General features: G+C 34.4%; 6 protein-coding genes across 6 annotated transcripts; 2 read left to right on the top strand and 4 right to left on the bottom strand.

Moving 5' to 3' along the window:
• The first annotated feature begins 113 nt into the window (after nucleotides 1-113).
• On the top strand, nucleotides 114-970 carry RFA2 (Rfa2p). The gene has a single exon (XM_020221257.1). It carries the CDS (start codon nucleotides 134-136, stop codon nucleotides 923-925), a length of 792 nt encoding a protein of 263 aa, XP_020075952.1. The 5' UTR covers nucleotides 114-133; the 3' UTR covers nucleotides 926-970.
• Nucleotides 971-1,002: 32 nt separating this feature from the next.
• Nucleotides 1,003-3,301, bottom strand: HYPBUDRAFT_152901 (uncharacterized protein). The gene has a single exon (XM_020221256.1). It carries the CDS (start codon nucleotides 3,252-3,254, stop codon nucleotides 1,041-1,043), a length of 2,214 nt encoding a protein of 737 aa, XP_020075951.1. The 5' UTR covers nucleotides 3,255-3,301; the 3' UTR covers nucleotides 1,003-1,040.
• Nucleotides 3,302-4,271: 970 nt separating this feature from the next.
• Nucleotides 4,272-6,281, bottom strand: HYPBUDRAFT_124145 (uncharacterized protein; the record flags this gene model as incomplete). The annotated part of the gene is made up of 1 exon (XM_020219317.1): nucleotides 4,272-6,281. A coding segment is annotated over exon 1 (1,818 nt), but the record flags the coding sequence as incomplete, so codon positions are not given.
• Nucleotides 6,282-6,479: 198 nt separating this feature from the next.
• RCK2 (serine/threonine protein kinase) lies at nucleotides 6,480-8,542 on the bottom strand. The gene has a single exon (XM_020221255.1). The coding sequence runs from the start codon at nucleotides 8,364-8,366 to the stop codon at nucleotides 6,585-6,587; it is 1,782 nt and encodes a 593-aa protein (XP_020075949.1). The 5' UTR covers nucleotides 8,367-8,542; the 3' UTR covers nucleotides 6,480-6,584.
• Nucleotides 8,543-9,107: 565 nt separating this feature from the next.
• On the top strand, nucleotides 9,108-9,742 carry HYPBUDRAFT_166799 (putative phosphoric monoester hydrolase; the record flags this gene model as incomplete). Its single annotated transcript, XM_020222747.1, has 2 exons — nucleotides 9,108-9,641; nucleotides 9,722-9,742. The coding sequence occupies 2 exons, from the start codon at nucleotides 9,108-9,110 to the stop codon at nucleotides 9,740-9,742; spliced, it is 555 nt and encodes a 184-aa protein (XP_020075948.1).
• Nucleotides 9,743-9,771: 29 nt separating this feature from the next.
• On the bottom strand, nucleotides 9,772-11,238 carry HYPBUDRAFT_152899 (RTA1 domain-containing protein). The gene has a single exon (XM_020221254.1). The coding sequence runs from the start codon at nucleotides 11,178-11,180 to the stop codon at nucleotides 9,837-9,839; it is 1,344 nt and encodes a 447-aa protein (XP_020075947.1). The 5' UTR covers nucleotides 11,181-11,238; the 3' UTR covers nucleotides 9,772-9,836.
• Nucleotides 11,239-13,653: the final 2,415 nt, after the last annotated feature.

Here is a 13,653-nt window from a genome sequence, read left to right as displayed (position 1 = left end):
AATTTTATTTGTAGATACCATAAAAAAGACGTGTGGGAATCGAAAAACCTTCAAACAAAAAAAATTTAAATCAAGGACGCGTCTTTTCAATTAAAAGCACTAACGTCTTCTTGAAGATATACAATACTTGAACATGAGTTACGCCGATTATGATGCTTTCAATGGTGGCTTTGATGCGGCCGGTGGTTTTAGTGAAACCAATATGGATAATGGTGGACAACATTCTCAAAAAGCCCAAACCCGTTCAACTTTAACTCCAGTTACAATTAAACAAATTCACGAAGCTCAACAAGATACTCCAGATAGTGAATGGAAAATAAATAATGTTGAATTAAGCATGGTTTCGATTGTTGGTGTGGTGAGAAAACTCGAAAATACTTCTTCTGCCTTAATCTTTACTATCGAAGACGGTACCGGATCTTTCGATATTAGAAAATGGGTTAATGATGAAGAAACTTCGGTTGATTCTGAATACGAATATTACAAACCTTTTGAAAGTAAATACGTTCATGTTACAGGGGTTTTGAAAATGCAATCAAATAGAAAAGGTATCAATCAATCAAATATTAAATTAGTCAATGATCATAATCAAGTTCTCTATCATCAATTGAGCGCAATCAAAGTCCACTTGGAAGCTCAAGGTGCTTTCAATAAACTCAACGCGCCAGGTTCAAATGATGATAATAAATTGTTCGTCAGTGATGGTGATCATATTAGTAGTGGTGCCCCTGCTGGTTCTTTAAAAGATCAAATACATCAAATCATTAGAGCTAACACTGCCACTATGAATGAAGGTGTTCCCCTTGCTTATATTGCCCAAAAACTTAATTTACCACCAGCAAAAGTCGAGGTTGTTGGTCAAGAATTGGTTGAAGAAGGTGCTATTTATAACGGTTACGAAGATAATACTTACTTAGTTTTTTAGTGTAGTTTATGATATTTTTTTGCTTCTCTTTTCTTTAATTCTTTCCTTACATTTTCTTTTAATAAATAAATATGTATTTCGTTATGCGTATAATTACAAGTCTATTAAATATCCTTCAAGTCATTGGGTTGACCCCTTCTGAATTTCTTGCACTGAAAAATGCATCCCATAAATCACTATTTGTGACTTCTTCACCATCTCCAAAGTTTTTACCAACTAATGCTGCATTTCCTTCACTTTGCATTAATGTCATTGATTCCGCTTCGTTTAGATCATTGATTGTTGTTTGTTCATTTTTACCAGCAACCTTTTTTTTCTCCTTATTTATATATTGTAACCTTTTCTTAGTTGACATTAACACAATACTTTCTTCTACTGAGTTTTCAATGGCAAACATCCAAACGGTAGTCTTCTTTTTTTGCCCAATTCTATGGATTCTACCTATTGCTTGAAGTTCTAACGAGGTATTTACCAATGGTTCACATAAAAATATATGTGTAGCATTCACCAAGGTTAAGCCACTAGCTTGGGCTTTTGCATTCAATAAAAAGCAAGTTATCTTTTTTGATGGGTCTTTAAAATCTTCAATATCACTATAACCTTTAGGATGGCGACCAGCGCCAACTTCAGGTACCAATGTACCCTTGGATCCAATAAAGCTTACATTGTTGGCTTTCAAAGCAGCTCCAATAATTAATAGTAATGCCTGCCATTGACTGAAAATGACAATTTGTACGTTTGGATCTTTTCTAACCAAGTAAATGGTCTGTTTAACTATCAAGTCAACTTTCGAACCATAAGAATTCTTCAACTTTATATCTTTAATTTCATCGACTATCTGGTTCTCAATTGGTTTGTAAATTGAATGAATCTGTGAAGATTCATGACTTTCGTTATTTTGATCATTTACATATTGTGCTGATATATTAGGCTTATAGTGAGTGAAGTGATGCAATGCATAAGTACTAGTCCTGGACTTGCAAGTTGGACATGATGAACTTCTTTTCAACCATTCCGCTAAACAATCTTTACAATATTTGTGACCACATGGTGTTAAACTACCAACGGTAATTGCAGATCGACAAATGATACAAAAAAGATCTTCACTATCTTTTCCATTTGAAACACCATCATTATCATCATTCGACAAACTCAGAAGATACCTGAACTTAGTCACGTCTCTTGACATTTTTTTACTCAAATCATTGAGATTAGTGATGAGCATTGAGCAGTCACTAAATATCTTTTGACTTACAACTGTAGTTGGACCAAAAGAGTACTCCTTACGTGCAACACTATCTGAAATCAGTTGCAACTGCTTGAAATATTCAATACGGGCATTGAAAACTGAGTTAAGATTGGTATTAATTTCCCTTTGTAGCAAAATTTGTGCTAACTTTTCACTTTCCAAAATGTTACGAAGTTTGAAATTAAATGTTTTCACAGCTTCAATCTCCTCTGATACAATCTCAGGATTAATAACATCTTTCAAATCTTGTTTCAAATCTATTTCCAAATCTTTCAATTCGTCTATCAATTCTTGCAATGAAGCATTCGTCAGTGGCTTGATTGACTCTCTGATTGAATCTAATTCTTTTAAGGAATTATCATCTCCTTTACGTTGAAGCTCAAGCTTGAAATCACCATCCTGCTGTTTTTTGATGTCTTTGATACGGGTCGAGTCTTCCTCGCCCAATATAAACTCAGATCTGTCAGTCAATGCACGAGGTATTATTTGTAATAGGTTCGACGCTAAATCTTGGTCTTTTAAGGATTGTTCGTATTCTTCACCATCTGGATTCTTTCCATCGGTCAACAAAGGTTTACAAAGCGTATCAATCAAAGTGGATACCCAATCATTGAGTATTTCACTCTGCTTATTCAAACTGAAAATCAACCTTTCAACTCTTGTTAGGAATGAATTTGATTTGACACCACCCACCAAAGCTTTAAAATTTGAAATTTCAATTTTAGGAATCTTGTTGAAAATTAATTTAGTAGATTTCGGTAAAGCGGCATCACCATCATTTTCAAATATTTGGTAAGTTGATCTAGATTGTATTTTTTGAGAAACTGCCTTTTTAACACCATTTATCGAACTTTTCAAGATAATTCGACGACAATCTTCAGCTAAATCATAAAACTTCTGCTCTAAAAACTTCTCCTTTTCAATGACTATCTGGTCAGCTGGTAAGTCTTCAATAGGTTGATATCCATTTAAAAAATCTCTTGGTACTATCAGTAGCGCTTCTACCGGAATACCACTCAAAAATGAAACAACTTCATCTGACTTTCCAAATGATTCTTTTAGCGTTTCAATTACTTGCATAGTAAGATCTTCAAGATGATTTATATCTTGACTCCTGGAATCTTTCTGCTTTTGAACTTTTTTCTGATATTCTTCATCATAATTTTGAAAGTGAGCAGAACCAAGCAAGAAATAAAACTTATGCAAATTCAATATTCCAGCCCTAAGCTTTGAGTTACTAGAGAGTCTATTCTCTTTAAATAAGGAATATAGCTCAAAAGCTTGAGATAAATCGAACTTATCATCCGGTATGGGTGATTCATAACTTGGAATATTGACTTCATCGTCCAATAAGTCATCTACTTCGTCAGCATTATCTCCTTCGAGATCTCCGTTCTTAACATCACCAGTTTGGTCAATGACATTATGATCACGTAACTGTTTTCTAATGGTATAGTATTTCCTCACATTTTCTATATGAACTAATCTCAACTTGTGAACCAACTTCTCTAGTTGGTGGGCTGTGGCAGTTAAGACTTTAACGGACTCATAAGGAACCAAAAGATGTTCTTGAAGGTGAGCAACTTGAGAAATTGTTTGAATAATGTTTCTTTCGTCTTTGTCAATTTCATCAAACGAGTTTTTGATCATATCATGTAAAACATTTTCCAAAGTTTTTAATTGTTGAGCAGTTTGGAGGAGATAACCTAACTTATGTTTACTAATTTTATGCTTGTGTTTTCCTTGATGAATATTTTTTATTTGAGCATTGCCGCAAATTTGACGTAATCTAATTAACCAACTTTTCATAGTTGATAAAATTCCTGGGCTAGGTGACCAATCATCCATAACTGGATTCCCATTTATATCGAGACAAATTTCCGATAAACATTTTTCCAAGTTTTGATTATAATTTTCTTGTTCAACAGCGGTAAAAGGAGTAGTGATTAAAGTTCTTGATTGTTCAGGAATTTTTAGATCATCGTGAACCATGAATTTAGTATGTCTTAAGCTAAGACTATTCCATAGAGTTATGAAATAATTATAATTCTTTTGTTGATTAACAAAATTCCAAGAATATTTTGAAATGTTATAATTGAAAGGAGCGACTCTCAAAAACTTTAAAACTGAATGTAAGTCATTAAAATCTTTCTTGATTGGAGTACCTGAAACTCCCCAAGCATGAAATCTTGGGATTAACTCAGCACTTTGAAAAGCGCGAGAAACACTAGAAGATATCATTTGTATTTCATCCAATACAACCCTCCAAAATTGTAAAAGCAGAAATGGAGACTCATAACTTATATGATGATGTAAGTCTTGAGTCTTGATGTGTTGCAAAGCTAAAAGAACTTCTTGTTCAGCTATTTTTTCGAAAACTTCATGGGATACATGATCACGATCTTGAAATCCTTTCGGTAAAGATAATTGAAATTTAGATTTATAATCTTCTAATCTTGATTGTTCATCTAAAATATCTGAATCAATTGACCCAGATGAAGAAGGCGGGTTTTGATCATTTTTTTTATTGAAAGCACTCGAAGCTGATCTTTTTTTACCGAGTCTTGTTGATTTATGTCTTGAAGTGTATAAAGCATAATCCAATTCTTTTGAAATTGTTGCATAAGTTGTAAACACAATATCAAATTTACTCAAGTATAAGGCAATTAATCTCGGATTTTTATTCATTGAAACATAGTCGTTCATACCTTTATAAATTGTAATTCGTAAACTTGGAGCTAATCTTTGTAATTCATCAAACCACTGTTTCAAAATAGATTCTGGGGCAACGATTAGAGTAGTTTTAGCTTGAATTAAATGATTTAAGTCACCGTCACTAGTAAGACGCATTTGGATTTCTTCATTAACTTCGTTCAAGGGTCTTTGATTCAATAGAATAAGGGAGGTAATTTCCACAGTTTTCCCCAATCCCATTTCTTCTGCCAATAAACCTTGAGCTGGTAAACTTTTAGGATAAGCTTGTGGATTTTCTTTTTGCTTATTGTAATAGTATAAAATATAGTTATAAAGATTATCTTGCGAAGTGAAATTACCAGTGATTTTATTTATCCATAAGATTTCATTCAAATAATTAATGTAACGTTTCCATCCAAAACATAATTTATTTAGGATTATTTCAACTTTTGAATCAACCTTTTCAAGATCGACTGATTCATTGTTGAAATATTTATTCAAATTGGTGATTAAAGTCTCATCAATCAAGTTCAATGGTTCAACCCTACCGTTTTCAGTATTATATTTGACATTTTCTTTATCTAGTAACCAAATAACAGTTTTTTTCTGAAAATTAAGTAATTCCACTTGTAACTCTGGTAAATCAAAATCAAATTGCAAATTAGGTAATCTTGAAGTGTTCTCCGATATCGATTGATAAAAAGTAGCTGGTCCGATTTCTTCATTTGCAAATTTATTAATTTCAATATTGCTTTCCATGTCAAAAGTAGTTGGATAGATCGCGTAGTATTGATCAAATAAGAACGACAATTTGCCGGTAATGTCAGTTGGATAAATGAATTCAATGTTATTTAAGATTTGAATTTTATAATCAATAGAAATAGCGATTTTATTTGATTTCAAATCAATTTTCAAAAGTAAATTTGAAAAATTTAAAGCTGAATCGATTTTTTTCATCATTGAATTTAATAATTCAATTTCTAGTTTGATTATTTTAGTGAAATTTTCGTTATTACCCAAGAATAAACTAAATAAGTTATGTTCACCAAACTGGCCATTAGTTTTATTATTTACAAATACCAAGGGTTCTGCCTTCTTCAACTTTAAGTGAAAATTCTTGGTTAAAAACTTATAAGTGGCATCATCATGTTTAACAAAACCTATTGAGTTGATAAGGTCATCTTCTTTAACTTGCAACGGTAGATCAAATTCAAACTTCATACTTCTATTTAGTAGAGTGGTATAGGTACCGGTTTGGGTTTCGACATTTTTAGGAGTAGCTTCTGCTTTACCATTAGCTAAATAACTTAAATCATCAATCTTCAAGTTTTCAATCAACTTTCTCTTCTTTTTGGCGGTTATACTATTTGAAATCGTGCAATTTGAGAATTTTAAGATATTATCAAGGCTGAAATCACACAAGATTGAATCTGGAGGATAATCAGCATTGGAGTTTTCTAATACACCTACTTCCGACTTATCAGAGGCAGTCATCTTCCTGAATTTGATTAGCTGAAGAAGAAGAATTGCTTGAAGGCGATAAGTACACTTTTTATTTTACACCCGACCCATACCTACAGACAAAAAAAAAAAAATTAATAAGATACTCTCTATTAATACGCATAATAAATAGACGTTAATCATGAATACAAATATTTAACAAAAAAAGATTATAACAAGAATTAAATAAACAAAGAAAAGAAAGATACAAATGGGTTAACCTCTGCAAGCTACTGGTTTATTTTTTCTTCTTTCCAAGATGGAGGCACCACCCAAGTTTAAGTCGAATAAATCATTTGGAATTTCTTGTTGTTGAGGAGGTTGATAATTTGGGTGAGAGTTAATGACTTTGCCTGAACGGTCGATTTCTTCTTCATTTTCTTCTTCTTCTTCTTCTAATAGTTGATGAATGTCACTATTTGGAATGTGTTTATTATTAGCAAGAGCAGCTTCTTCACCCATTCTATGAACTGCAGTAGAAATATCAAAGGCATCTCTTAAAGCCACAGCAGCAGGAGAATATAAATCGTTATTAGAAGCCATTTTATATTTACCCATTGGATGATTGGAAGATTTCTTGGTAGTGGAAGAAGGAGGAAGATGAACCTTTTGTTGAGAAACTTTACGCATCCATGGGTCATTTAAGAAATCGTCAATGGTATAACGTTTTGAAGGATCAACCGTTAACAAACGAGAAACACAGTATTTAGCGTCATGACTAATCTCATCCCACCAGGGTTTCAAAAAAGTGTATTCACCTTTAGCGACTTTTTCAGTCAAAGTTTCAATACGTTCATCATAAAAGGGAGGGAACCCACATAATAAAGTATACAAAACACAACCAAGAGCCCACATATCAACTTCTTTTGAGTATTTTTCATCTCTTACGATTTCTGGAGCAGTGTAACCAACAGTACCACAAGGGGTTTTAGTATTATGTTCCCAAATTTGTTTTGATAAACCAAAGTCGGCTAATTTAACTTGACCAATACCACCACCACCAATATTTGGAATAAATTCACCTTCATCCTTTTTAGTATTAGGATCGTCGGATTTTCTTAATTTGGATTGAGGGTCCTTCAGGGGGATGAAATCAATTGGTAAAAATAACAAATTTTCTGGTTTTATATCTCGATGAACAATCCCAACTTCTTCATGTAAGTACCTTATAGCATGAGCGACTTGGGTTATAACATGACGGGATAAATCTTCACTTAAATAGGTATAATTAACAATTGAAGCAAAAATCTCACCTCCAGTGGCTAATTCTTGAACAATGTAGTAATAAACGTCCGAGTCGATAAATTCAACAAATTTAACGATATTGGGATGATTCAATTGTCTCATGATGGTGGCTTCTTTCAAAACCGCTTGCTTTTGATTTTGATCCATTTGAAATTTCCGTAATATCTTAATGGCAACCAATTGATTACTGGGTAAATGTTTGGCTTTATAAACAATGGAGAAGGCACCTTCTCCCATTTGTTCCAAGATTTGGTAATTTTCTAATTTAGGGTATTTTACTGATTTTTGACGTTGTATCTTTTCTTGTTCTACTATCTGGGAAGCGTACGAATCGTAGTTTTTTTGTTCTTGTTCGGCCTTTCTGGTGTGCTCAAGGTCGGCTTCTGCTTTTAATGTAGCTTCGTATTGGGCTTGAGCGTATTGCATTTCAGCTTGTTGTTGGGCTTTAAAAGCACGCTCTTCAGCCTGTTTTCTTTCTTGATATTGTTGTTGATGTTGATGGTGTTGTTGTTGTTGTTGTTGTTGTTGTTGTTGCTGCTGCTGCTGCTGCTGTTGCTGCTGTTGTTGTTGCTGCTGTTGCTGCTGCTGCTCAATAAAACCATACTTTTCCGATTCATCCACTTGTGTATTCAAGGTAAAGTCCAGGTCTCTCTGGTGATTAATAAAATCTATATCGGCCTGGGTCAATTTATTCTTTTTGAACTCATTGGCCTGTTTACCATGTCTGATAAACGCCTTCAAGTTTTCAAACATGATTGGATATATGCTTGGTGACGAAATCTTGAATATTCTATGACTTACTAATCTCTTTCAATAAATTGATAGAGATGTACTTTTATTAATGAGTAACGGAAAACTGTAAACTACCGTAACCTGTAGTGTGCAAACTGTAGAAATGGTATAACCGTAATATCAACGGTGAAGATAAAGAAGAAAATATCCTGGTTAATAATGATCTAGGATTATCTTTATTATATATATTATAACTTGTTTATTGTTGCCCATCCATTGCTCTACGTAATCAGGACTTCCGAAGTAATGGTATGATGGCTGAGAACCAAAGCAACTTTGCTATTCGATATTTTGTGGAAAATTTGCACTCATCGGGTGTCTGGGTGTTTTGCTGAGGAATTAGCAATTGTTAACGTTGTTTTGATTTCTTCAGTTATACGTTGATTAGTTCTATGGATAATAAGTAGACTATGTATATTAGTTGGATAACTCGGGAGTTATGAGCTATATGTATTGGTTATGGAATGTATATAAGGTAGAAGTTATAAGATACAAGTTAAGTATAGGTAAGTTAAGGTATAAGTTAAGGTAAGTTAAGGTTAAGGTAAGTTATCAGTTAAGGAGTCATCGTGGCTGATGGACGAATTGGGTAATAATGGGGAGGTACCGGTGTTTTTTTGTTGACCTCGTTGTCTGAGACAAGGATTGCTATATAAGGAAGCGAATAGTCTTGCCAAAGGATTTTGAGTTCAGCAGCCCAAAATGCCAAAAGCAATTGTATTCACCGATTGGGACGGGACTGTTACCTTACAAGATTCCAATGACTATTTAACTGAGAACTTAGGATTCGGAAGACCCAAGAGATTAGAAATTAATGATGATATTTTAGACGGGAAGATTTCGTTTAGAGAAGGGTTTCGTAAAATGTTGGAATCGATTCCCACCCCGTTCCCCGAATGTGTTGAATTCTTATTACAACACATTAAATTGGATCCAGGATTCAAGCAATTCTACGAATGGGCCGAAAGCCACCAAATTCCGGTGATTGTTGTTAGTTCAGGCATGAAACCAATCATTCACGCATTATTGAAAAAATTGGTGGGAGAAGAAGCCATTAAGAATATCGAAATTATTAGTAACGACGTTGAAATACACGACGCCAAGGGTGGTTGGGAAATCATTTATAAAGATCCCACATCCGATTTTGGCCACGATAAATCCAATTCAATTAAAGAATATTTGAAAATTCATAATTATTCTGCTAATCCACCTACTTTGTTTTATTGTGGAGACGGGGTTAGTGATTTGAGTGCGGCTAAAGAAACAAATTTGTTGTTTGCCAAACACGGTAAAGATTTAATCACTTATTGTAAAAGAGAATCGATTCCGTATACTGAATTTAATGATTTTGAAGATATTTTGAATAAAATAAGTCTGATTACCGATGGTGATAAAGAAATAAAAGATTATTTAGAATAGATTTATATATATTTACTGTTTACTTATACTTTGATTACTTGGGGTGCTTTGATTACTTGGGGTGCTTTGATTACTCTGGGTGGTTTGATTGCTCTGGGTACTTTGTAATGATTGAGAATCAGTCTTTTCATCATGATTCCGTTTAATATGAGCAGCTTTAATAACATTATCTTTCCCAAACACAATCACCGGATGGAAAGGAATGGCAATTAATCCAGCAATTGCAATCATTGCAGCATCCAAGACCATTAAAAATACTTCATGAACAATCAAATACCCATCAAACCCTTGAATCAATTCAACAACTCTATAAACACATCTAATGTAAATAACAATCACCGATACACTAATGGCCAATGGCATGTACCCTATCAACTTTCTCTTTCTAATATGAGCATAGCGTGAGTTATAGTTCTCTTCAAGAGTTTCCCACTTGTATCTTTGAGCACCAGGAGTGTTAAATAATAATTTGAAAAAATTTCCAAAACTTCTCTTACTGTAAACCGAATCATTTGGTTCATGACGGAAATACAATCTATTCAAAAATTCAATCCAAAATAATACAAATACACTCATGGCAGCTACTTGAAATACAATCCCGGCAGTCATGGTGTTGGTACCCGGGGTTGCATCCTGATTATTTGACAGCGCCAGTGAAGCCATTCCTCCTCCAATGGCCTGAACAATTAACGACAATACATCAGTAGTAATGAAAAAATATGAATACCACATTGGTTTTAATACACTAAATTGTCGGCCGTGTATCACCACCAATTGGGCAAATAAAAAGTATATCCCCGCCATAATAAACGCAGGACTAATCGTTAAGGTAACATATTGTAATAAGAAATAATCCTTGTTACGATTATCATCCAATGATAATACTCTTCCCAAAAAACCGGCAAATTCTAATCCATACCCACAAAAATAAGTAATATTATACCAATGAAATCTACTCTTGATAATCATAGCAGTGGTGTAGACAAACACAATAGCAAATATTACCATATAGAAAATATTTCCTCCATCGTTAAGATTGGTATCGTACAAGTTCTCTTCCCATTCCAAGCTTTTCAAATTCAATGTATTATTGAAGATTAATTGGGTAGCATGGGCCTTAACCTGATCATCAGTCGCAGTGGCAGTCAACTGCTCACCACTTATCACCGCCAACGATGCTTGGGCTCCTCTAAATTGTCTAGATAACGTAATTAATTGATTTCTCCCGGTCTCGGTTGATAACTTGGCTGCTGCTGAGGTATAAGTTGCCATTAATCCCAGCGTATGCGTGGGATTAATCGAAGTTAACAGGGTGCTAGTCGGAATCAGACTAGGCTGCCATGATGACATTTCCATATTGCTTACTTTGCTTAATCAACTAACCCTCCATTAGCTCTTCATTAGCTGCCGTTCATCTTCTTTATATATCTTTTTGCAAGAAAAAAAAATTTCTCGTTGCTATACCGTTTCTTCGTTGCATTCTTTTCCGCGGTGATTCAAAACGGCTTCTCCGTTAAATCCTTCTTCGTATGTCCGAACTTCTAATTTTAATTTTTATGTTCCTGAAAAAACCGCTTAGGTAAGCACGGTTTTACCCCAATTAAGTCTTAAGCCGCACCCTTGTTGTTTTGATGGTTCGCGGCAGTGGCTTTAACATCCGCACCCGTTCTCAGTATCTCCGTCTCGTAAGGCTGGACGAGGAGCTTGGACAATAGATCTATTCTTCGTGGTAGCTTTATTTAGAAGTACTGGCTATGTTAGCCGCAGCCACTGAGCTTTGCATTCTCGGGATTTGGTTCTTCTCAGTTCACGAAGTTTAGCTTGTTGGTTTAGTTTCGTATCTGCAACGGTGGTGCAAAGTGTTTCAAAGCCCATGGCATTCTTACTAACCATTGATCAATCTAATCAGAATGTCTTATCTGAATTGGGGGGTTTTGCAGCCAAACTTTCACCAGGGGGTCAGTCTTTCGTAAACATGGCGGTGGTCTTGTGGTATTGTCTTGTTAAAATAATTCTTAATCTCTCGGGTCTACTCGTTAAACCCGAGCCCGGTCTTCCACAACTCCAAACTAAACCAACTACCCTGATGACCATTCGTGCTTTAGTGGCCTGTCACTTTGCCTATCAGTGATGGTATCTTAAGTTATTTTTAATGAGCTTCCATGAGTTATTTTCAATGAGCTTCCATGAGTTATTTTCAATGAGCTTACATGAGTTATTTCGTCTTGATGAGCTTTATGAGCTTTACTTTTTTTTTTTTTGACGTATATTTACATGATGAGCTTTACATGATGAAGTTCTTGAGTAAGCAGCTGATTCGTAGTATGTATGGTTGGTAGCTTCGGCTCATTTAACTTGTCCCGGTGGGTAACAAGCCATTAGACTACAGTGTGCGAGATTTCGCAGCCATTTTCGATTTACAAACTTTTTACATATTCGCCATTTAATCGGCTTGACCAAGGCAGGCCTTCAATGAGCTTTTGGTACCGATCCAAGAAGACCCTCAATGTACAACTTGTGGCTGACTATTTCTTGTAAAACCTGCTGTATGTTACTCATAGATGAAAGGACTTTCGAGTGAGAATCCGTCTCTATAGTGTGAACTGTCATCAAAATAATCTATAGATTTGGCCAATCAAGAAAGCACATCAGTATGTGGTGTAATCATATATGTGACAATTCACTCTTTGTGACACTCCTTCATCCTATATATTATTCGTTATATAGACATCAGTGGGAGAGTACTTCTTTACGTGTGGACCTCAGTGAATACTTCATTGATTGAAGTATCGGACCAAAAAGACACTCTTCTGTAAGTATACTCTATTCTATTATTTGGTTTTTATTACTTGGCTATTTTGTCTACTTGTTATATCATATTTACTTACACACACGTGCATTGTCCAATAGGATTTTATCATCTCGATAGAAACTTATTCAATAGAAGTAGGAAAATCTTATTTCAAGAGACCTGGGAAGCCCATTTTAGTTGCAAAAGCTTTTTTTTAATACGAAGCACTTTGTTATCTTTAGCTCTGCAAACAAAAATGAAAAATTATACCCCACCAGAAACGAAGCGTATCTAGCGCTTACTCACTGAAAGAGTTACATTACGTCAGTCCATCAAGGTCTGGCGATGATCTTTCGATCTAGATCAATCAAGAAATAGCATCAATATGAAGTATAATCATATATGTGACGAATCATTCTTTGTGATACTTCTTTGCAAGGGCATTCTATGTATTAATCATTATGTATATAAATAGACATTTCCACGGAAGTGGAAATGTCAAGAATACTTCTTTTTATTTATGATGTGTGGACCTTAGTGACTACTTCATTGGTTGAAGTATAGCTCTTTGGACCAAAGAGAGGTTCTTCGATAATCATACTTTCTTCTATTATTTGGTTTTTACTATTTAGTATTTGTTGAAACAAGTTTATCGGGTTATGTGGGTAGATCAGACCTCTATCGACCACATATAACTATACTATATATGTATAGACATATGTTCCAGTATGGACAACCATAACACACGCAATAAGATATTAGCTAGATACATACTAATAACTGATTATGGGGTGGATTAATTTATTATATAGATTAATCTTTTTGCTGTTATTCAAAGGGAGGAAATAACTTATTACAATTAATACTAATATAACAAAAGCCAACAATATTAAGATTATATAAAATGTATATTACCGAATGAAAAACTCTTCATGGGCATTGCCCATACTTCTATCCATTTAACCAATAGGAGCAGTCACGGAGGTCCACGCTCCACCAAGAGTCGTAAAAAGAATTTTCCACTAAAGTGGAATTATT

The sequence above is a fragment of the Hyphopichia burtonii genome (assembly GCF_001661395.1).
Source record: "Hyphopichia burtonii NRRL Y-1933 unplaced genomic scaffold HYPBUscaffold_4, whole genome shotgun sequence".
Classification (NCBI taxonomy): domain Eukaryota; kingdom Fungi; phylum Ascomycota; class Pichiomycetes; order Serinales; family Debaryomycetaceae; genus Hyphopichia; species Hyphopichia burtonii.
This window is presented reverse-complemented; position numbering and strand designations above follow the sequence as displayed.

Bases quoted from the DNA above. Each gene is read 5' to 3' on its own strand.
- RFA2 (XM_020221257.1), top strand. From the start codon at position 134: ATGAGTTACGCCGATTATGATGCTTTCAATGGTGGCTTTGATGCGGCC.
- HYPBUDRAFT_152901 (XM_020221256.1), bottom strand. From the start codon at position 3,254: ATGCAAGTAATTGAAACGCTAAAAGAATCATTTGGAAAGTCAGATGAA.
- RCK2 (XM_020221255.1), bottom strand. From the start codon at position 8,366: ATGTTTGAAAACTTGAAGGCGTTTATCAGACATGGTAAACAGGCCAAT.
- HYPBUDRAFT_152899 (XM_020221254.1), bottom strand. From the start codon at position 11,180: ATGGAAATGTCATCATGGCAGCCTAGTCTGATTCCGACTAGCACCCTG.